General features: G+C 36.5%; 2 protein-coding genes across 2 annotated transcripts; both read right to left on the bottom strand.

The window, feature by feature from the left end:
- Positions 1 to 2,048: 2,048 nt before the first annotated feature.
- Positions 2,049 to 2,687, bottom strand: LOC111207948 (aluminum-activated malate transporter 6-like). Its single transcript, XM_022706569.1, has one exon. It carries the CDS (start codon positions 2,685 to 2,687, stop codon positions 2,049 to 2,051), a length of 639 nt encoding a protein of 212 aa, XP_022562290.1.
- Positions 2,688 to 14,586: 11,899 nt separating this feature from the next.
- On the bottom strand, positions 14,587 to 17,275 carry LOC106392588 (aluminum-activated malate transporter 6-like). Its single transcript, XM_048761848.1, has 3 exons — positions 15,351 to 17,275; positions 15,141 to 15,277; positions 14,587 to 15,054 (listed from the first exon to the last, which is right to left on the bottom strand). The coding sequence occupies exons 1-3, from the start codon at positions 15,583 to 15,585 to the stop codon at positions 14,878 to 14,880; spliced, it is 549 nt and encodes a 182-aa protein (XP_048617805.1). The 5' UTR covers positions 15,586 to 17,275; the 3' UTR covers positions 14,587 to 14,877.
- Between the last annotated feature and the right edge of the window lie 7,181 nt (positions 17,276 to 24,456).

The following is a 24,456-nucleotide window of genomic DNA, read 5'->3' as shown; positions in this document are numbered from 1 at the left end:
CCTAATTAAGCGATACCTAAGCAGAGTTTCTTTTTAATTAGTACAAACTTAAAGTTACAACTTTTTAAATGATCCTCAATTAATATATAGGAGATTCCTATCCCACAAACTTAAAATTTATTTTGGCTTAAAGTAAAACCTGCAAGGTCCTTGGCACGTATTTAAAATTAAACCTAGGCTTTCACTTCTTTTCTTATGAACAGAGAGCCTCCATTTCTTTTCTTATCCATTAAAAACCAGAGAAAGCCCATGCAAATTTCTAGAGTGTGTGAGAAAACATAGCCGTCAAATGTAATTTTTTTTCTCTTCTCCCTTCTCTCTCTCCATGCGTGTCTCTCTCTCCTCGCGCCCGAGCAGCCATCTCTCTCCTTGCCGCGCCGGAGCCGAGTCGCCAGAGCACCACCATGGGGAGCTGCGTATAAAGATTCTAAAAACGACTCAAAACATATTATATATACTCTAAATAAGAATTTATATCATGATTAAAACCTATAAAAATTATGATATATCAATTTTCACAAACTCATCATTTGCTTATCGTCAAACAAAACATAGTCTGAACATGTGGAAGAAGTTTAAAAACACAGGAACTCACAAATTCTTTATAACACACACTTTCACCATTACCTGTTGCAAAGCTTATCAAATTCTACCAACCTTAGAAAGTGCTTCCATGTACTTGACCTATGCTTAGCAAACAAACCATTTTCAGCCCACATCTCACAAGAGATATCCAAATTAATCACCACTGACCTTATTTAATAACCTTATGTGCAGTCTAACAATATACATTTTGTATTTACGCCCGACCCAGAGCCATGGTTGGACCGGCAAACCCGATTTTATCTTATTTTCTTGATTTTACATGTTTCTAAGTAAATAATGTTGTGTTGTAAATCAAATTCATTGATCTTATTCAATTTTGTAAAATCATAGATAACATCAAGTAAACTATTTTATTGTGATATTTAGATTTTGATGAACATTTTACTTTACCATCTGAAAAACATATAGTGAACGATGATAGAAAAAACTAAATTTAGTTAATGAGATTTAATATTAATTTAATTTTGTTATCAAAAATTTATTCTAATCTTGATATTTACTTTTGGTTTATTTTGATTTAAAATTTATTCTTATTGTTGATAATAGATATCTAAAACTTATGAGATTTAAGTCTTGCTATGTTTCATTATATGTCCTCTCCTAACATTTTACAAAAATTATTAACTGCAAAATATTTTATGTGTGAAATGAAAGTAAAATATAAAGACACCAAGTTTACATATTTTAACTATTTTTTGAAAAAAATTGCAAAATTTCTCTTATATTTTTAATAGACAATATATAATAACATATTAAAATTAATTAATTTACTAATCCATGGTTGACCCAATAATTTGGTGACCCAAAAAGTTGTTCAGATCAGTGTACGTGTCGGCTAAAAAACATTTCTTTTCGTTTATGGTGGTATATATAATCTTGGGACTACTGAAAAATAGGAAAGCAACATGAAGAAAAGTCAGATACATAAAACTAAATCATACTATAATGATATGCACTACTTATCTATTAGAAAGACCTGAAAAATTGATGAACAAAAATGAACATTAGAAAAATATTTCCTTTTCTTTAAACCTAAAATCAGACAACCCAAATTGTCACAATATTGCACCTATCTCAGAACTTGGTCTCAACTTCTACAAAAAATATCTCTTAATTTTTTTTGATAAATTTTAAATACCGTAGAAATGGATAAAATATTTTACAAAAAAATCTTAGTTCTGAGCCATCTTGGCAAAAAGAAATAAAAACAAGATGGACTACTAAATTAGCCTACAAGCACAAGCTTATCTTAACCACAAAGGCATAATAGACGAGAACTGCTTGCTATGTCTCCTAGCAGAGATAATATTCTTCATGTCTCGATCAATGCCCTAGAACACAGCTGAAGCAGTAATAGAAATCTGGTTGTGAATTAAATTATTCCTCTGCTTACACAAGTGAAATATAACCGTTTGAGTGGCTTAATTATTTTCCAGAATTAATTACAATTGATCTACTACGTTAGGAGGAGTCTGATTAACCTGATCTTTGAAGTCTGCTTTTGTGCTAAGCTCCTCAAAGGCATTGACAATATTCTGCAGCCTTGCAACAAACTCGATCAGAAGGGAAGCAAACGTAGCCAAAGACAAAGAAATCGCGCTTTCGTATATTTTGCCTTCCATCTCATTTACCACAGAACCGCCAATGAAAGACACACTTGGCCACATCTCGCGATTCCTTAGCATCATACTCTCTGTTGACACCCATATTTGAGATTCACTAGCCCTGGCTTGATTATGACTGTTGCTACTGTTGGTATCCCAACTCTGACTGAGTGATTTGATCACCTTGGTTTCGTTGTGATTGTTTCCTCGAGCCTCTTCTGTTTCAGCTTGCTCTTTAGTAGCCGCCCAGCTTTCTGAGTTGACAAGAAGGTAAGATTTACTGTCTATTTTCATCTGAAGTTCCTCTGCTGCACCTTGAACGTCCTTAAGAATCTCTCGGGGGCTTAACTTTTCCATTTTCTCCACTTTTTCTCCAATCAAACGCAGAACTTTTGCTCCTTCGTTGCCAACACTTTGAAGCTCGTGACGGAAAGCCAGTCGTTTCTCTGGAGCTGCCTGCCAAATTACATAGCTCATTACATCACCAAGTAAGCGAAATACAATGTTCTTATAGCATGCAAAGAAATTAAGAAAAACAATATAATCTTCCACATTAAAGGGTGCGTAAATAAACCAAAAAGGGGCAAACCAAGCCAAAATCAGTAACCCTAATTCCTAAACTCATCAACAAAATTTGTTTACAGTTTTTAAATTTTGATCTCGTTATTTTAAAATCCCAAATACCGAAACCAAAATCATTTTAACCAAACCAAATAAACTGAATTCATTAAAATAATATATTATATATTATGTGTGTATATACAGTTATGTATAAAATATATATACATATTACATATTTATAAATTATAATACTGATTAAACCCTTTTCCGTATAAAAATTGAACCAGAAACAAAAGCAAACGAAAATTCCAACAAACCGAGTTAAAATAACATCGAAATTACATATATTTTAGGGAAAACTTGGATGAATACACTTCTATGAGATTTTAGTTTGAAAACTACACCTCTACTTAAGGTTTTTGAAAAAATACACTTTGTTATATGTAAATTTACTAAATTATCCAATCTGAATATTTAATATTATTAACAAATATTTAAACAGCATAATTTATTTAATATTTAATTTAATAGTTTCAACAAAAATTATTTCTTTTAAAATTTTAATAATATCTACACAATATCTTTTAAATATATCTTAAAATTTTGTTCTTTAAGAAAGAGAAAAGAGAATAAGCGGCGTCTCCTGCATCTTCTTCTTTGTAATCTTTTAATTTTCCTTTCTGCAAAACATTTTACTTTTCTCTAGTTTACGTAGTCTCAGGCTTGTTAATTCTTCACCCATGTCCTTGATTGTAATTCCATTTTGTAAACTTTCGTTTTCTATTATTCATTTAAAATTTTCTTGATAGAGAATACTTGTCACAGGAAAAAATATATTTGCTGGGAATGACGTGACTTTTCTTTTGTAGAAGAGTAAGACTGATGGTGTAGGGAAAGTTTTTTTATATAAGGTTTTAGAAGGTTAAAGCATAGTATCATTTATATTTTAAAATTTGAAATAGTAAAATAATACATTTATTTCAAAATAGATTAATTTCAGGAGAATTTTCATGTTTACCACCATTATCTTTAACGATAATAATTTTAATAATTTCAAATTTTTATTTTATTTATTCAAATAATTAATATTGATAATAATTTCTTTTCACATTTAATAAAGCATAGTTTTCAAAAACTAAAAAGGAAAATGTAATTTTCAAATTTAAACTATCACTACAAGAAAACAGCAAGGATTCTGAGGGAAAAAATCGTCGGAATTTCGTCGGAATATCGTTATTCCGACGACATACCGACGAAACAAGTCGTCGGAAATAATTCCTCGGAATTTCTTCTTTCCTCGGAAATCCCTCGGAATTTTCCGACGGAATTCCGAGGAAACAAACTTCCGAGGAAATTCCGAGGATCACTAGTTTGTCGGAAAGGTCCTCGGAATATACCGAGGGAGAACTTCGTCGGGATACTTCCTCGGACGTTCATCGATCGATGCGTTTTTAGGAATATATACATCGATCGATAGGAATATACCGAGGGAAACCTTTCCTCGGAATATTTCGAGGGAAATGTCCCTCGGTATATATACCGAGGGACATTTCCCTCGGTATATACCGAGGGACATTTCCCTCAGAATATTCCGAGGAAAGGTTTCCCTCGGTATATTCCGAACGTTTTTTTATAAATAGATCGATCGATGGATTTATGTCCAAAAACGCATCGATCGATCGAGTAAAAAATATAATTAATTTCCTCGGAATGTAAAAAATATTAATTTTTTTAAAAAAATAAAATTTCTGAAATTTAAATTCGAAAATATGAAATTAAAATTAAAATTGAAATCATATTAATTAATATTCAAAGTTTCACAAATAAAAATAAAACATTCCGAGTTTTTGGAAAAAAAAAAAAACTACGGGTCTGGCACGTCCGGGAACACCTCGTTCGGGTACATCCTCTGCATCATCTCCATCATTTGCTGGTTCAGCCTCCTCTGTGCCTCATAGCCCGCCTGTTGAGCCGCCATCTGGGTCTCCAACAAAGATATACGATCATCTTTGTCCTTCAACTGAGCCGTAAGCACTTCTGGATCAACAAAGGGCGGTGGTGCAGAAGAAGGAGGAACCGACCGGGTGCGACGACCCAAACCGACCAAACGTCCCTTCTTCTTTGGAACCGACTGAATAGAAAATAGCCAAATTTACAAATTTAAACCAAGAAATAAATGAATTGAACTTTAAAAAAAAAGAACTTACGGATTCAACGATTTCGTTGATTCGAAACCGGGACAAGTTGGTCGAAGCCGTCGAAGCGTCATCCTCGGTTTGAAGCTGAGACACTTCGTCTACCACCTGAGTTTGGACCAGGTCGACCACGTCCCTCACAAGACCGTCATCAATCTGGCCGGTCTTCTTGTTGGTATACGCCCTCCTCATTAGGGCGAGATCATCAACCGGCTCGCCATCATTTTCTTCCGCCTTGAAAAAAACATAAATTAAAGAAACATTAGAAATTAGAAGAAATGCACAATAAATTAAAATTCTGAAACTCAAATAATTGAAGAAAAAACGGTTGAACTTACCATGCGATCTCCCAGAGTGGCAATAGATTGAGCACCCAAGTTATGCTTGTAGATGCCCTTCCCTCTACGGTCGCTCCTGCGGTTGGTGGAGTTGGTGGAAGAAGTTTCTTTCGTCTCTTCTTTATCCCAATGCGCACACAACTACTTCCAGACCGTGTCGTTCATCGGCTTTGGGACCTTTTAATAAAAAAAAAATAGTTTAATAAATTAAAAAATAGTTTAATAAATTAAAAAAATGTTTAATAAATTAAATCGAACCTTATTGATTTCCCACTTCTTCTTCCACTCGTGGATCTGCTTCCCATAGTTGTCCATTGCTTTATGGACGAAGTGCTGATAGATAAAGAGTTTCTCATCGGAATTCCAGTTGAACTCTTGCTGAAAAAAAACACAATTAGTAGAAAAATTATATTAAAGATTAAAAATATAAGTAAAAATTAGAATACTTACCGCAAACTGACGAAACCACAGAACCTGCTTCTCGGTAGGGAAGTGAGTGAAAGTCGGATGTCCACTGTCGAGGGCCGAGTACATCATACGGTTGATCCATGCGCTGATCCCGTTCCCGGATCGGTTGAACCTAATAAAAAGAATAAACGGTTAATAATGAATCCAAATTTAAAGAAAAAAATGTTTAATTACCATGTTTGACCCCGTCCATGTGGATACGGAGTGAGATACAGAAGATGGTCACGACCGGGCTGTTGAACCAACTCCGCAACACGCATCACTCCCGGAGGACCCGGAGGAACAGGAGCGGATGCAGCAGCGGGAGCGAGAGGAGCAGGAGCGGGTGCAGCAGAGGGAGATGTATGGTTGGAGCTGTGGGGCGAAGGGGAATCCTGAAAATGGCTGGAATCCCGAGACTGGCTCCCCGTACCACCACGACTACGACGCTGTCGAGGCCGGGTCTGATCATCATGAGACCTGTAAATTAAAAAAATATATTTAATAAATAGAGAAATATATAAATTAATTTTGTTTTAAAAAAAAATCCCAAATAATAAAGTCACAAAAAAGATTTATATATATATTAAAAATATTTAATAAATATATAAAAATAGTTCTAATAAAAAAATAGTTTTAATAAATAAAAATAGTTTAATAATTAAAAAAAATAGTTTTAATAATATATATATATATTAAAAATATTTAAATCCCAAATAATAGTGTTTAATCACAAAAAAAGTTTTATAGATATTTAAAATGTTTTGTAAAATCCAAAAAATCGAATTTGTATACCAAAAGAATTTTGTAAAATCCAAAAATCGAATTTATATAGAAAAATCGATTTGTAAAATACAAAAATCGATTTTATATACAAAAATCGATTTTATAAATACAAAAAAATAAAAAAATTATAAAAAAATTCTACATCAATTCAACAAAACAAATTATTCAACCAAATCATAATTTTAAACCTATTATACAACCAAATCACAATCCTAACCAATCACCCTAACAAAAATCTATCCAAACTACACAAAAACCTAACAAATAGAACCTAAGAGAGTGGGATAGGGTCCTTACATGATTTGTGTAAGAGAAGGGGGAGATCGCCGGAGATATCGTCGGATTTCAGGGGGAAATCGCCGGAGAGAAGAGAGGAGTCGCGCAGAGGAAGAAGAGAGAAATGGGGAAGAAGAAGGGGCTCGTGGTTATAAAACCTAGGGTCCGACGGACATTTTCCGTCGGAATTCCGTCGGAATTCTAATTTCAATTTTCGCGAAATATTTGCCCGGTAAAATGAAAATATTCCGAGGAAATTCCGACGGATAGTAAAATATCCGTCGGAATTTCCTCGGAATATTCCGAGGAAATACCGAGGAACTAGTGTTTGGGGTTTCAAAACATCAATTTTTTTTGCCGTATTTCATTTCTTATACAGTTGTAATGCATACCATTGAGGATTCTTTGTATAGATGAGCATAAACCATGAAATAACAAATTTCAAAACTAATTGAAGTATTCCCTTTACCGTTCATTAAAAGGTATAAGTGTTTCTCTTATGTTGTGGGATTTCGTTCATACAATCGGAAAAGTGTTAATTATACGGTAAGGAACAAATATTTGACTTCATAATGAACGTAAGACACTTAATAAGGGTTATATAGGTGTTATTCAAACCGCAAAACGTTGTTTTCGGTTTAAAAACCCTATTTCCTCGGGATTTCCTCGGATTATTCCGAGGGAACTCCGAGGAAACCCTCTCCTTCCTCGGAATTTCCTCGGAATATTCCGAGGAAATTCCGAGGAACTAGTGTTTGGGGTTTCAGAATGTCAATTTTTTTTTATAAACGCATAGATCGATGGATATATGTTCAAAAACGCATCGATCGATCACTAAGATGCACCGGGCCGTAAGAATGTGATCGATCGATGAGATTATCCCATCGATCGATCGAGAATCTCAAATGTTCCTCGGAATGTCCTCGGAAAACCTTGTAAGTTTTTGTATAAACGGATCGATCGATGGCTATATGTCCAAAAACGCATCGATCGATCACTAAGATGTATCGGACCGTAAGAATGTGATCGATCGATGAGATGATACAATCGATCGATCGAGAATCTCAATTGTTCCTCGGAATTTCCTCGGAAAATCTTGTAATTTTTTTTATAAACGGATCGATCGATGGATATATATCCAGAAAACGCATCGATCGATCACTTAGATGCACCGGGCCGTAAGAATGTGATCAATCGATGAGATTATCCCATCGATCGATCGAGAATCTCAAATGTTCCTCGGAATGTCCTCGGAAAATCTTGTAAGTTTTTGTATAAACGGATCGATCGATGGCTATATGTCCAAAAACGCATCGATCGATCACTAAGATGTATCGGACCGTAAGAATGTGATCGATCGATGAGATGATACAATCGATCGATCGAGAATCTCAATTGTTCCTCGGAATTTCCTCGGAAAATCTTGTAATTTTTTTTATAAACGGATCGATCGATGGATATATATCCAGAAACGCATCGATCGATCGAGAATCTCAAGTGTTCCTCGGAATGTCCTCGGAAAATCTAGTGAGTTTTTGTATAAACGAATCGATCGATCGCTATATGTACGCATCGATCGATGCGTGTGCGGGAAACAGAATTATAAGGCAAAAACCGACCATTTTTGGATCTAAACCTCAGAACTCTCATCCCTTCCGATTTCCCCTATAATTCGCCCCCCCTTTCTCTCTCTATAATCATCCGATTTGAACAATTTTGGGCTCTATTCCCCTTGATTTTTCGAGCTCTACCTGATTCCTACACTCGTTTTCACCCTAAGACAGGTATACTCCGCGAATCTCCACATTCTGAAATCGTGTTCTTGAGCAATATTTGGGTTTTGTGAATTTCTTATTTCCTTGTTGATTCCTTGATCAAATATGCATGAAACAGATGTTTAAACATGGAATAGAACACAATTGTCTGTGATCAACGAGTTTGGAACACAATTGAGATGATTTAGGGATTGAGAATTTTTTTCAATTTCGTTTTTTTTTATCACAACTCGATTTCGCCTTTCATTTTCATGTTGCTTTGAGTTCTTAATTGATTATAACCATGTTGAGAGCAATGATTCTATTTTGTAGAGAATGAAGCGCACGAAAACATCAGCAAAGAAGAACACACAAGAAGAGGGTTCGTCTCAGCGAGAGACGCAAAGGCCAAAGAAGTGGGATAAGTCTGATACGACCCACTACAACAACATGAAGAAGGTAGCCGTTCCGGCTACACAACTAGCATGTCCTGAGACGATGACAATATTGGGAATCAAAGCAGACATTGAAGGGCTATTCCAGAACATGGGTCTAGGCCAACTATGCAACCTCAAGGAACCCACTTATCCGGAGTTGGTACGCCAGTTCATAGCATCCGCATACGTCAGCCGTCCCGATGATAGCCATCAGGAAGGTTTTCTGGCATTCGTAGTGCAGAAAGTATACTATGAGGTATCTTTCACAGACCTCTGCGGACTATTTGGATTGAGTGCGGGGAGAGGACATCTGGTCTTTATTGGACTTCAGAGCTGTTGAACTTCTGGGAAACGATTGGCACAGGGGTTTATAGATCTTCTCAGGCAAAGGAGTCACTTATCCGGAGCCCAGTACTGAGATATGCGACACGCCTCATTGGCTCATTGCTATACGGGACAACCACAGCCGCATCAGTCACGCAATGGGAGTTGTGCCTCCTGTACCAAGGTGTGAGGCATTTGCTACCGGCATTTGGAAACTCTACATTCCCACCTGCTACTGCCTTCAACATGGGAGCGGTGCTGGCCGCAAACTTAGCAGGATACAAGGGGAAAGTAACCAAATCCAAGAGCAATGCATGTGGATTTGGTGCAGTGATTACTCGGATCCTTAGACATGTGGGTGTAGACTGCCAGAACCAGCAGGTAGCACTGGACAGATCGAACAACATTGCTTGGAACTACCTGGATGTCATTTCTCTAGTAAGTAAGGAGTTCATAGCTGGTCCCCACTCGAGGATCGATCGGGATGGTCCTTACGTCTACGTATTCCAGGACCGAGCGAAGAAAACACTCTACTGCCACCTGCCTCAGATCGGCCTGACTGCTCTACTTTCAGAGGCTGCAGTTGAGTTCCTACCCCCTGCTACCGCACTAGTAGACAAGCCATCCTTCTTCACGCCAAAATATCAGACCAAAGGCAAGGCCGTGGTTGATGAAGAAGGAGAAGATGAGGCTGCACAAGCCATTCCAGATGATTCACAACCCCATCAGCTACTCCCATCAGACTCCAGCCAGTACAAGCTGCAAGAGCTTCCACCGAACGCCACTTCGCGCCAGCAACAACATTGGAGAGATCAGAGCATAAAGACAAACAATGACATGCTACACAAGATCTGGGCTGCCATTTCACGTATCAGGCCGTGTCGTTGCCAAAAGGATGATGTAGTTCATCGGGACAACTCTCCATCCAGCTCTGGTTCGGGTTCGAGTGGTACACACAGGGTAAGAAAGAGGTCCAAGAGACCCAACGATGCAGGAACATCTGGAGCAGGAGACGAGGAGTAGGAGCTATCACCGGCCAGTATTGCCATTTGATTTCCGACCGCGCTATTTTATTTTCTTTTCTATTCTAACGTTTTATGGTCTTATTTTGAACTTAGTTTTTTTTTTCTTAATTATGAGTTCGTATTTCTTTTACATTTGTGTTTTGAGTAGTTTTTAATTCGTATTCAGCTTTGCCTTGCTAGATAAACCAAATAACTAATATCCGAGGAAAGAGGTTATATCAAGTGTTCCTCAGAATTTCCTCGGTATTTCTTAAAAAAAAAAAAAAAAATCAATGGTAGTCTGTTTCCGAGTCATCATCACCAGATGAATCTGAATTTGGATCTTGGTGAAACTCTCCAATCACTGGTTCATCCTCTACGTGAACGACGGCTTCCTCTCCAAAGTCGGTTAAATCGACTACAAGGCCAACTCCAGCTAAATCTTCTGCTGCACTTAAGTTGCCGGATGTGCTTGGTTGTAGTGGGTCTTCCAGCTCAGAACTTCCCTGAACTCGGCCTCTCGGGTTGAGTCTTGTAACAGTAACCCATGGATCATCTCTGTTCCTCACCCGGGGGTACTTGATATAACAAACCTGTAACATTTAAAAAAATTATAAATTAATACACATGATGATGAATCATTCTGAATAATTAACATTTAATACCTGATCGGCCTGAGAAGCAAGAATGAAAGGATCATAATATTGCAGCTTTCGCCTCGAATTTACTGATGTAACACCAAATGCATCTGTTCTCACACCTCGATCTGGAGTGTTGTCGTGCCAATCACAATAGAAAACAGTACAGCGCAATCCAACCATGCCCAAATACTTGATTTCCAAAATCTCATGTATGTGTCCGTAGTATACATCATCTCCTGATGCAGAACAAACGCCAGCATCATAAGTCGTACTCGAACGTCTCCTCTTCTGAGTTGTGAATGCATATCCTCGAGTACAAAATCTCGGATATGACTTCACAACAAAGTTTGGTCCAACGACCATCTCACGTATCCAATCGTCAAATGTTTCACCTCTGGCCAAACCAGCAGACACCTATTAATAGCACATATATATATGTTATATCAATAAATGTGAATTAGTATAAATATGTGATAAAATATATTTTAATTTGTTTAAAGCACTCACATAAGTAAACATCCATCCAGTAAATTCTCTCTGCTTCATTTCTTCTAGTTCGTCCTCTGTGGCGTATCTATACTCGAACCGCTTTTCTGCCATGAAAATCCTGTATATGATGACAATAATGTAATTAATTAAGATTTAAATTTCAACTTGTTAAAATAAAAATTTGTAAGCTCATTTATTTACCTCTCATATTGAAGAACGTCTTCGCAGTTGGTGAGCAAATATGTTTGCAAATGACTGCGCTCCTGCTCAGTAAGTCGACGGTCCTTTGGTTTTCCGCTAAGTCGTCCAACGTCTGTGAAAATGTCTGGAACCGTAACATGATATGTTGCCCGTTCGCCTCTATCATCATGCCGAGCAGGTCTTCTGTTTTTGGTCTGAACTTCTGCTGGAAAGTAGTACTCGGCAAAGTTTGAAGTTTCTTCATTGATCATCTGTGCGACTATAGAACCTTCCACCCTACTTAAATTTTTCACCATCTTTTTCAAATGGAACATATACCGCTCATACAGATACATCCATCTATACTGCACAGGACCACCAAGTTCCAATTCTCTTGCCAGGTGAATAACAAGATGCTCCATAACATCAAAAAATGAGGGAGGAAATATCTTCTCAAGGTTGCACTGAATCACGGCTATGTTAGTCTTCAAATTTTCAATACCTTCAAGAGTCACTGATCTCGTGCATAAATCGCGGAAGAAACCACTTATCCCTGCAATTGCTTCATGAACATTTCGTGGTAATAGTTCCTTGAAGGCGAACGGAAGGAGGCGCTGCATCATTACATGGCAATCGTGGCTTTTCAAGCCAGTAAACTTTCCTTCCTTTCTGTCGATACAGTTACGCAAATTTGATGCGTAACCGTCTGGAAATTCCACATCGTTTGAAATCCAATCAAAGAACGCATCTTTTCCCTCTGCATCAAGTCGGTATATGGGAAAAGGAGCCCTACCATTCTCATCAACATGAAGTTCTGAACGAGCACATATATCGACTAAATCCAGTCTTGACTTCAAATTATCCTTTGTTTTACCTTGAACATTAAGGATCGTGTTCATGAGATTGTCAAAAAAGTTCTTCTCAATATGCATGACATCTAAATTATGCCTTAGCAGATGATCCTCCCAGTATGGCAGATCCCAGAAAATACTTTTTTTGTGCCAGTTATGTAGTTCTCCAACAGCATCTACCGGAAAACGCTCATGTCCACCGACGTCTGGCGTCCTTTCTGCACCAAAATCTCTTAGTTGTATCTTCAAATCTTTCCCACAAATTTCCGGAGGTGGACTGTCAAACACCCTCTTGTTCTTCGTAAACAAATTCCTACTCCTACGATATGGATGATCAGGTGGTAGGAATCTCCTGTGACAGTCAAACCAACACGTTTTCCTTCCGTGTTTTAGTTGGAAAGCATCAGTGTTATCTTGACAATATGGACATGATAGCCTTCCATGCGTTGTCCATCCAGACAACATACCATATGCTGGAAAATCACTTATTGTCCACATTAGTACTGCCCGCATTTGAAAGTTTTCTTTACACGAAACATCGTATGTTTCAGCACCTTGAGCCCATAGTTGTTGCAACTCATATATTAGTGGCTGAAGAAACACATCAAGTGATCTCTTAGGATGCTCTGGTCCGGGAACGAGAATCGAGAGAAACAAAAACTCTCGTCGCAAGCACAAGTTTGGGGGTAGGTTGTATGGTGTAAGAATGACGGGCCATAGAGAATACTGTCTTCCACTCTTGCCAAACGGACTGAAACCATCAGTACATAATCCAAGGTAGACATTTCTTCTCTCATACGCAAAGTCGGGATACTTTGATTGGAAATGCTTCCACGCTTTTGCATCTGAAGGATGTCTGATCTCACCATCTGTTGAGTGCTCCGCATGCCATCTCATTGGTTGCGCTGTGCGTTCAGACAGATACAACCTCTGCAACCTTTCCGTCAAAGGTAAATACCACATCCTTTTATATGGCACTGGAACTCTTCCACTCGTATCTTTATAACGAGGCTTTCCACAAAATTTGCATGTAACCCGCTGTTCATCCGCCCTCCAATAAATCATGCAGTTGTCGCTGCATACATCTATTACCTGATACGATAAACCAAGACCAGCTACGAGTTTCTGAACCTCGTAGTATGAACCAGGAGCTACATTATCCTCGGGTAGAATACCTTTTACAAAATCAGCAATCGCATCCACACAGTCTTCAGCCAAATTATAATCTGTTTTAATGCCCATCAATCTTGTAGCAGATGATAAAGCTGAATGACCATCTCTGCAACCTTCGTACAATGGTTGCTTTCCAGCATCCAACATATCATAAAATCTCCTAGCTTCTGCATTGGGTAAATCTTCCCCTCTAAAATGATCATTTACCATCTGCTCAGTACCTACACCATAATCTACATCCGTTCTAATTGGTTCTTCTAATCTAACCGCTGGCTGAGGTTCGCTAGTACTACCATGTTCATAATCAGTTTCCCCATGATGATACCAAATTTTGTAACTTCGTGTAAACCCACTCAAATATAGATGAGTCCAAACATCCCACTCTTTAATAACCTTTCTATTTTTACAATTAGAGCAAGGACATCTTAACATACCTGTTTTTTCTTCCGGTTGTCGGTGAACTAACCCCATGAATTCGGTTATACCTCGTTGGTATTCTTCCGTAAGCAATCTCGTGTTCGGATCCAAATGAGGTCGATCGATCCAAGAACGAAAATAATTTGAAGAAGACATATTTTTTATGAATCAAATTCGTGTGTAAATAGAGTAAGAGGGAGGATGAAGATATGGAGTGAATGAAGAGGAAGAGGAGTGCTTGTATTTATAGTTTAAATCCTGCCGACAGACCGAGGAAATTCCGACGGAATTCCGGCGGAAAAGGCTAGTTCGTCGGAATTTCCTCGGAATTTTGTAAAATCCCCCAACGGCTCTCCAATGGCTATAATATTTCCTCGGAATTCATCGGTTTTTTCCGAGGAACCCATTTTTCCTCGGAATTTCCTCGGAATATTCCGACGGATTGATATTTCTTCGGAATTCCGTCGGTATATTCCGAGGAAATTCCGAGGAAACCCAATTTTATGCTTCCTCGGAATTTCCTCGGAAATTCCTCGGGATATTCCGAGGATTTCATTTTCCTTCGGAATGTCCGTCAGAATACCGCTGTTTTCTTGTAGTGTATTAATAGAGTATTTTTCAACTTATCCCTTTTTTTATTCGTTTAGACTTCTAGAGAAAAATCGTAACAAGACCCCAAAAAAAGTTAAAAATAATTAGTTGGGTTTTTCATTAAAGAAATTTACATTAACTCGTAAGCATTATTTTTAAAACACTGATTCAACCTGTAAGCTTTAAAAGCTCTTATTTGGGTTTCATGAAATGGTATGATAAGGAACCTGTACCTGTATCTCTGAAAGAATGCAGCCATGCATTGCCATGACCGTGAAAGCACAATGCCTTACTGCACCACTAAGTTTCACATAGTTTATCCAGGGATGGTTAAGCGTTCTGTATGGTCCATGGGGAGGCTCCCACCTGGCAAACTCAAGCTGCCACACAAACATTAAAATAAAGAGATCTTAATGTTAATATCATCCAAATTCGTTTTAGCTAGTTGTCTTAGTTTCAAACATACCAGAGAATCTTCTTCACTTGTAGACTGAACAGCTGATCTGTACCCGCTGTATAATCGATCATCTGAAGCTTGGTATGTAAGAATCTTTGAAGGTATTCTCTCGTATTCCACACATTGCAAGTACCCATTCACACATCCTAAATGTGTACGAAAAAAACCCTGAAAATTAGTTAAACACATGAAAATGAAATGCCAAGTTATGTTTGTTACCTTCTAGTGAATTTGCTACACTTTTGAAATTTGTAGCCACCAGTTTATGGAGATCTTCCCCGGCCCATATTGGAAATATAAATATATTCACAACCAAACAGATGGTTGCACCAAGAACAATAAACAAAGACCTGTAATACGCGGTATTAAAGAACTCTCCCGTGTTGTTTCCAGAAACAAGGACGATACAGTATGTTAACAAGAACACCCTGAACGCATATTCATATGCCTTCATGGCTGGGTGGAGTTTCAAATAACTAGCACTGAAACCTGATAGATCAAGGTCATATAGAAAGTGTTGTTATCTACCTAAAGAAAAACCTGACGTATCAGTCAATGAAATTCGCAACCTGCAAGGAAAATGCATATGATGATTATAAATTGCTCGAAATCTCCTGATAGAACAGAGAGCCTAGCGATGCCAAGAGCAAGTCCCCCAGCAGAGAATGTGCCTAAAGCTCTGTTGAACCCTTTGACCAACGTTGCACCTACGAATTAAACATGCAAGAATCTAAGTGGATGAAAAGTAGGGGTGGCAAAAAAAACCGAACCGAACCGACCGAACCGAAACCGATTCAAACCGAACCGAAGTCTATTTCAAACCATTCGGTTAAAGATTTCTCCAACCGAGAAACCGATGTGTTTTTATAATTATTTAAATTAAAAATATTAGTAATACCAATATACTAAAATTCTAATACCAAACCACGTATTTTCCATTATTCTTTCACTAAAATATATTCTTCTAACCGAATATGTAATCATTAAAATATTTGATTTAAAAAAAATAGAAAAGTTTGTATTTTTATATTCTTATATATGTAAACGTGGATCTTAAAGCTAAACCTAAAACCTAAAGCAAAATTTATTAAACACAAAAATTCTTCTCCACAGCGTCACATGGAAAGATGAGTTATTGCAGACTTTTAATAATGATATAAGAGACATTACTAATAATGTTATTTTTTTTTTATTTTAATTAACTTTCATTTTTTTAACTCTTACATATTTTTTCTGACTTTTTAAAGGTTTTTGTTTCAAAAATATTGAACACTCAAAACCTCTAAAGATCCAACCGAACAACAAACATCCTCCCCCAAAATCGAATAGTAAAAACCAAGATCGAATAAAATACCTACGGAATATTCGAAAACCACAACAACAGTAAGGATGGCCCAGACATAGAATTTACTGGCAGCGTGCAGAGGTTCTTTAAGGAAAATAAGGAAGGAGCAAATGGCAAGAGCTATTCCCATCTTGACGGCAAAGAAGAGCTTCCGACGATCAGAATGCCACAAGTTACTGATCCCGCAGAAGCGTCGTCTTGAGTCATTAAATCCGAAACCTGAGTATCTTTTCCGAGAGAGAAGCCCCTCTCTGCTTTGCTCTGGACCTGACCCCATATTGCCTGCTATTTTCTCCATATTAAAGAGAACCTATTGTCCTATAAATACAAAGAGGGATTAACTTGTATGTACGTTGCATTTACGTTCTTTCCCATTAATGCATGCCTTCTAATTTCAAGTTATTGTATTTACCTTTTTTGTTCCCTTTCGTATAATAAAGAATCGAAGAAAACGGAGTTTGTGGACCTGTGAGTGGACCAATAACAATGTGGTGATTAAATGCGTACGTGTCTTATATTCACGTAAAGACAGTTTAAGAAAAAAATCAAAAGGAGCAGTTTCATGGTTTGTGACTGGTGAGTGTGAATGTGACATTTTGAAAGGCGTTACATCTACCGCTCGCTCACCATTCTTCAAAGGTCAAGGGAGCCATCCAACTTGTCATTTTCTCTTAAGTTTTGGAAAACAGTTCGTTAGAGTTTTGGCGGAAATGAATGTTTTAATTTTCTCTAATTATGGTTTTGCGAAATGGAATACACAATAAATGTTTGTTTTTTTTTTTACATTTAGAAGGTCACTATATTGCTAAAACATGAAGTGGTTTGAGAAGGTAAACCAAAATAGAACAACCAACAAAATATATAATTGATATATTATTTCATTTTATATGAGATACCATGTTTATATATCATAGGGTGTTGGCTTTTCCAAACCTATGTTCAACTTTTTATTGTTCAATTATTATGATAATATACATTTTTTGGCCCAAAAAGCAAAACTCGCGTGGATTTGATTTTGGACTTCATCCCAAAAGGCTTCTTACTAATTATAGTTTTACACCCTATTATATACTAGATGTTGAGGTGATTGGTTGGATTATAGGAGTTGTCTTTGCTTTTAATTTTTATTTACATCCTTTAAAATTACCAATCTTGCTTTATAATGGTTTTTAAAGTTAGTAAGTTACAAAAAAAAATCTGTAAAAGTCTTATTTTCTAAAGCAAACTTTTCATTGTAGAAAAAATATTGATGTATCAATAAATTTTAAAACTACATCCCTTACAGCTAAATAAAAAAATCCTAAAGACCTAGTTCTACACTAAATTTTTTTATAGTTATAATCCAACCAATCACCCCTATTATTTCTCTAAACTTTAATTGTGGGACTTTGTTTTCATTAACAACAAACCTCGTCTCAAACCAAGTACCACACAAACCCTTGGTTTCCAACCTCCAGCGAAATCCGACACACGTATTGTACTGCCATAATCACCAACATGACTCTTCACCAAACGTCTGTTACACCATTAGAATTTATCCACCCAACCTTTGCAACACCATTAGGAATATACACCTAATCTTTGTATCGTCGTTAGAGAGATATTTTTGATACAAGTCTCTAGCACCCCTTAATCACGAAGTCACCTTGAGGATCTTTGACTGGTCTCTGCCACACATCTCTCCCTTCCCATCGTTGATCTCGAATTCGAAGGATATTTTGGTCTTTTTGCATATTTTTGTCATCCTGGTTATGATATAATTGTTGTAATTTTTCAATTTTATGTCCAATTATTTATTTTCCGATAATTAGTAAGATATTATTTATTTTGGACCGAACAAGCAAAGCCCGCATGTATTTGGTTTTCGGCTCCTTCCTAAAAATCCTCGTACTAATTAGAGTTGGACGTCCTATTATATATTAAACATTTGTTTTCTAAAATTTTAATATGAGACTTTTGTTTGCATTCAAAATATAAATTTTCTATACCATGTATAAGGGAAATTTAGTAATAGAAGTAACAAATTAAACAAAACAGAAGTAATAAAAAGGAAAAATAGAAAAAAAACATGAATTATATATAAGAAAATAACTAGAGCTTGACCCGCACGCCCGTGCGAGTTTGGTTTTTACCTCTTTATAAATTATTTAGTGACATTCTTAAACATATAAGTTATTTAGATATTTTTAGGTTCATTCAAAATTACACGGATTCAGAAGAATTCAAATCGAATCATATTTGAAAATTTATAATACCCAAACATATTTTAATTTTAAAATCTAAAAACCCGATACCCGTAAAAATTGATATGTATCCGAACATGTGCTTGAATGTCAATGTATAACGGATTTTGTAAACAAATAAAAACAATTTTGTTAACCGGTTTGATTTCTTTCCACTAATAGACTAATTTTGTTTAAACACGTAAAATTATTATGATTAATACATAAAATAAATTACATCAAATTATTATGGTAACTATAATTAATTAAGTAGTTTAGAAAAGTGAAAAAGAAATGTAAAAGATGTAATACAATACTTAAATAAATAAAGACCTGGTTATAATTAGTCAAAAGGAATCAAAATCTGTAAGAATCTACTTAAAAATAAGCAAGTATCATTTTGTACTTCATTTCTAATAGATTGGATGTGCAAACCACATGTGCCGAGTTGTTCATAGCCCAGTGGCTAGTGAGACTTAAGGGCTACTTATTATTAGTTAAAGATGGTTTCCAGAACATATTTGGGTCGATTAACAATTATAAAATTGCATATAGCGACAAATTAGTTAACTCCAATTTGGAAAAATTGAGGAATTGTATTTCAGGTTTGCAAGGCAGACAATCATCAACAAGTACGAAATATTACTAGTGTTTTTGGTACTCTACTAAATACTACATTTCTTACTCCTATCCAGTTATTTTAAAAAGACCAACAAAATGCTTATCTTTTTAGTGTTGTACCTTGTACAAGTCATAATATAGAAAGTTATAAAACATAGGTGAGCAACATATTTGTTATCTGTTTTCTTTTATAATATAAATTTGCATACTTATGTTTGTAGTTCAAGCTAGTATATTATTGTATATGTTTACATTTTTGTTGGAGAGGAGGGGGGGGGTCTCGACCTAGTTTCTGAAAAAGTTCAATTATAAATTTGAAAGCTCAAAAGATAAAGAAAGTTCGGTTCGATAGAAGACAAAATATGAGAATAAACGCAACGTGACGAACTTGCACAGTTGCACCCATGGTTAAGAGGAAGCGTGTTTTCTCAGAGCAATAAGTATGGTGATACAATCTGACCTACATTGAATGCCTGGAGACGAAGCAAGCTACATCCTCGTCGTATGGAATTATATGACATCTTCTAACATGATCGAATATGTGACTTCATCTGGAAACTATAATTGTTGTCTTGCTGCAATCTTATATCTTATCAAGCACTAGAAGAGCTTTACTTAGCTCTAACCACATGAAAGTCTTTATCTTTGGTACAATTTGCATGGACCATATACGTGCTTACTAAAGAGTTTTTAATTTGCATGGACCATATATGTGAACTGTAACGTGCTTACTAAAGAGTATTTAAAGCATTGGCTTTTTTTTTTTTTTTTTTTGAACAACTTATTTAAAGCATTCGCTTAGGGAACATTTTTTATGTTTATTGGACCAGTGCCGTTCCTAGTAAATCAAATATGTATCATTCTCTTATGTAACATTTTTTTAGAGAACTTATAGGGCATAATTACACATAAAATATTGTATTCACATTTTGAAGACCTTTGAATATTTTTTCTGCTTTTTATGACTGTATCTGTAATTATATATATAGTCATTCTTTATTACTACATTTTTTCTTTTTCTCTATTTTTTTTTTTATTTATTCATTAAAGCTGACTTTACAACTATATATAAAAATAGTTTTATATTTAAAATATTTTTGTATGCTTTATGTTTACTTGTTAAAAACAAAATAATAAATATGTATTTTAATATGTCACATTAATTTTTTTAAATACTATTTTATATATTTATTATAAATATTTTAATAAAATTACTTTATATTTTTATTTAGCATATGGCATCAAAATGTCTTGGCACGGCTCTCTCACCATATATGTTCTGTGAGGCATTTGATTGAGAGAGATGAGCTTCATCGCTGATGAGAACCGAGTATGTCGTTGAAGTCACATGCATAATCCATTATGTTAGTGCAGTGAGGTCAGAGTGAATAAAGTGCAGAAAGTAAAAGAAACAAGTTTCTCTTTTCGAATTAACAAGAAAGTCTTATACCAACTTTTTCTATTGCAAGAATCCTTTAGGATTATCCCAATCCTAACCTAAAACTTACCCTAGAGTCTAGACTTTTGTTTATCAGGATTACCCAATCCCGAGCTAAACTCCCCCTAAATCTAGACTTCAATCTTCCAACACTCGGAAGTACTTCAACAACTACGCCAACACCTAATGCAGAGCAGTGACACCAAATGCTTGATCACACAAGCACAAAATAATGATCTCTCGACTTTTCTTCTTTTAGCAGAGACAAATCTCATCATTCAGGCACGTCCTCCATGTATACATAACCAGAACTTGCTTCCCAAGTTCTTCCAAAAGCAACTTTGCTTTTTCTCTTAAAGAATAATTCTCTTGCCTTTTCCTCTTCAAGTAATATCCTTTACACTTAATGTAAATCTCTCAATTGATATATTGTTTCTTCTCCAAGCTTAACAAGCCCACGGACATCACAAAACACGAACTTCACCCAAGCCCATCTTCATGACGCACACATGTACTACTTCATGTAATACTTCACGAACTGATACAGAATATACATCTTCAATCTCTCTCTTTTTGACTATGCATGTGAACTCATCACATCTGGATAGAAAACCACGTCTTCAATCTCCCCCTATGAGTCACATCATGGTCAAAAACTAATATGAAGATCCATATCCTCCTAAGTGAGGAGGAAATCCCATTCCACCATCTCCATAGTGATCAAATATCCTAGACCACGTATCCCTGAGTCTAAATCCTCCATGATTAGCTCCTTGAACAGATCTGAAACAGTCACGTCGAATATGCCCTAGAACTCCACAAGAATAACATATAGGACCATGATATCTCTTACCATAAGCTTGCTTCATCTGGTTCTTCTCCCTCAATAACTTGAAACACTTTGGCCTAATATGTTTAACAACACCACAGTGATGACAAACAGGCTGGAACTTTTGTTAAGATCCACTCTTCAATCTAGAAACTCTCTCAGGAGCAGTCGTCATATCAGTTGCCGTAGCAGTACTCGTAGCAGTACGTGTAGCAGTCACATTCTTCACATCAGTTGCATGCTTTATTGCTTTCTTTCCATTTGTTGCATTCCCAACAAACCTCTTAACCTCTGGCTTTGTATGAGACACAGCTACATCCTTAATTTTTCCTGCTGATACAAAAATACCTTCAGCTTTAAAACATTCTCCTTGATATCCAAGGCCACATCTATCACTTTGCCCAATACTGAGAAAATGATCTAGCTCATTCGTCCCATTATTCAGCATCCTCAAATTCTTCTGAGTCTCTGCAAGTTGAGCACCAGCCTGTCATGCTTCTTCTTTTTCTCTAAGGCATAATTAAGTGCTTCAGCAACTTGAGCTTCTAGCTTGGCTTTCTCCTTAGCCAAATATGATTTTGCCTCAGCATGCTTGAGCTAATGCTCATACAGATTTTAATAATTCCCAGCAAGATCAAAGCTTCCACCATCATCCAGCATCACCATCACCTCCACAGGAAGATCCTGACCCAGACGCAGAAGCATATCCCGTCGCAGATTTTTCCTACCACCAGACACAAAAGTTGTGAATGCCACAAAGTTCTTTAGCTTTTCACCATCATATGAATCAGTATCAGAATCATTCTTGTCGTCCCTCTTATTTTGCTTCAGTAAATTCGCACACTCCTTCTGAACATGCCCACATCCATTGCACTCAAAGCATTGTACCATTGATGATGATCTGCCCAAATCACTTCTTCTTCCATTCTTTAACCTGCCTTCTCTTTTCTTCATATAGCTAGCAAAGTTTTTTGACAGCATCACCAAAGGATCTTCAGACGTTGAACCCTTGAAAGCAATTCAATGTGGATCTTCTTTCTTCTTCTCCTTTTTTCCGTGTGATTTTCTCAGCTCAAAAGCTTGAAAAATCCCAACAAACTCATCAAAAGCCATCTCATCCTGATTGTGAGCTTCTTCTACAGCAGAGATCTTTGACTCAAACTTGGATGGCAACGATCTCTTCAGCTTCTTCACCACCTTCTTGTCCTTGTACTGCTTTCCAAGTGAAAAACATTCAATCAAAATGTCACACAACGTAGCACTAAACTGAGCCACAGTTTCCTCTTCATCCATCCTCAGATTCTCAAATCTTGATGCTGGCATATCCAACTTGGTACACTTGACACTTGTAGTACCTTCAAACATGTTCTCCAATGTCGTCCATGCCTTCTGAGCTAAAGCACATTGAGAAATTAACTTGAAGTAACTTGCATCAATAGCGTTGTAGATCGCAGTCTTGGCCTTAGAGTTGCAACTTGAAGTCTTCTTCTCTGCAGCAGTCCACTGATCTCTTGGTGTAAGAACTTCAACATTCTCCTTATCAAGCATCACGGGATGGCTCCAACCAGCTTCAATAGAACTCCAGCAATCCTCATTAAGACCACTTATAAAATCTGGCATACGCACTTTCCAATATCCAAAATTTGATGAATCAAGACGTGGTTTTTGTTTTTTGCATAAACATTCCCTCTTGATATGCCGCCATCGAAAACTTTGTCCTTCTTCCTGAACCAGTTTTTGTCTTCAACCTTCAAGATCATACCAGTAACTTAGGTGACCCGCTCTGATACCAATTGTTAATGCAGTGAGGTCAGAGTGAATAAAGTGTAGAAAGTAAAAGACAAAAGTTTCTCTTTTCGAATTCACTAGAACAAGAAAGTCTTACACCAATCTTTTCTATTACAAGAATCCTTTATGATTACCCCAATCCTAAGCTAAAACTCACCCTAGAGTCTATACTTTTGTTTATCAGGATTAAACAACCACGAGCTAAACTTCCCCTGAATCTAAACTTCAATCTTCCAACACTCAGAAGTACTTCAACAACTACGTCAGCACCTAATGCTGAGCAGTGACACCAAAGGCTTGATCACACAAGCACCAAAATGATTTCTCAAATTTTCTTCTTTTAGCATACACAACTCTCATCATACATGCACGTCCTCCATGTATACATAACAAGAACTTGCTCCCCAAGTTCTTCCAAAAGCAACTTTCCTTTTTCTCTTAAGGAATAACTCTCTTGACTTTTCCTCTTCAAGTAATATCCTTTACACTTAATATAAATCTCCCAATTGATATATTGTTTCTTCTCCAAGCTTAATAAGCGCACAGACATCACAAAACACAAACTTCACCCAAGCCCATCTTCATTACGCACACATGTACTACTTCACGAATTGATACAGAATATACATCTTCACATTCTACCAATATTTGATGAAACCCAACGCAAATAGTAGAACCTTTAGATAACTTCATTCTACCCTCTTACACGATTTTGCCATATCTTATTTGATGTAATGGCCATGTATTCATTATTCATAAGATATCCTGGATGCGTTTGAAGACTGTGAATCAACTCATGAGCCACTATGATATTATCCAAGAACAATTTTTCACAACACAATCTGACGGTATTGGTGACACCATAGTCAGTAGGAGTAACTCTTGACTTTTAAGCAATATTTTGAGATAATTTTGTAGAGGAAATAACAGAGGTTGATAGGTAGAAGATCATACATAAGAGGCAGTTTTACCCTCTTGAGATAAGGAAAATATGTGTAGTTCTATTCAAAGAGAATGTCATATTCTTGAAGAATTTTTGCACTTCCTACGTTACCTATCTACTCTCTTCTCCCCAGTGATAA

Source organism: Brassica napus, chromosome C7 (genome assembly GCF_020379485.1).
Source record: "Brassica napus cultivar Da-Ae chromosome C7, Da-Ae, whole genome shotgun sequence".
In the NCBI taxonomy this organism is placed as follows: domain Eukaryota; kingdom Viridiplantae; phylum Streptophyta; class Magnoliopsida; order Brassicales; family Brassicaceae; genus Brassica; species Brassica napus.
The sequence above is the reverse complement of the archived record's forward strand: the minus strand, read 5'-3'. Positions and strand labels throughout refer to the sequence as shown.

Coding starts and splice junctions, on each gene's coding strand:
- LOC106392588 (XM_048761848.1), bottom strand. CDS start 15,585: ATGAAGGCATATGAATATGCGTTCAGGGTGTTCTTGTTAACATACTGT. Junction 15,278..15,350: donor TGTAGCAAATTCACTAGAAG/GTAACAAACATA, acceptor GTACACATTTAG/GATGTGTGAATGGGTACTTG. Junction 15,055..15,140: donor CAAGTGAAGAAGATTCTCTG/GTATGTTTGAAA, acceptor TTTGTGTGGCAG/CTTGAGTTTGCCAGGTGGGA.
- LOC111207948 (XM_022706569.1), bottom strand. CDS start 2,687: ATGAGCTATGTAATTTGGCAGGCAGCTCCAGAGAAACGACTGGCTTTC.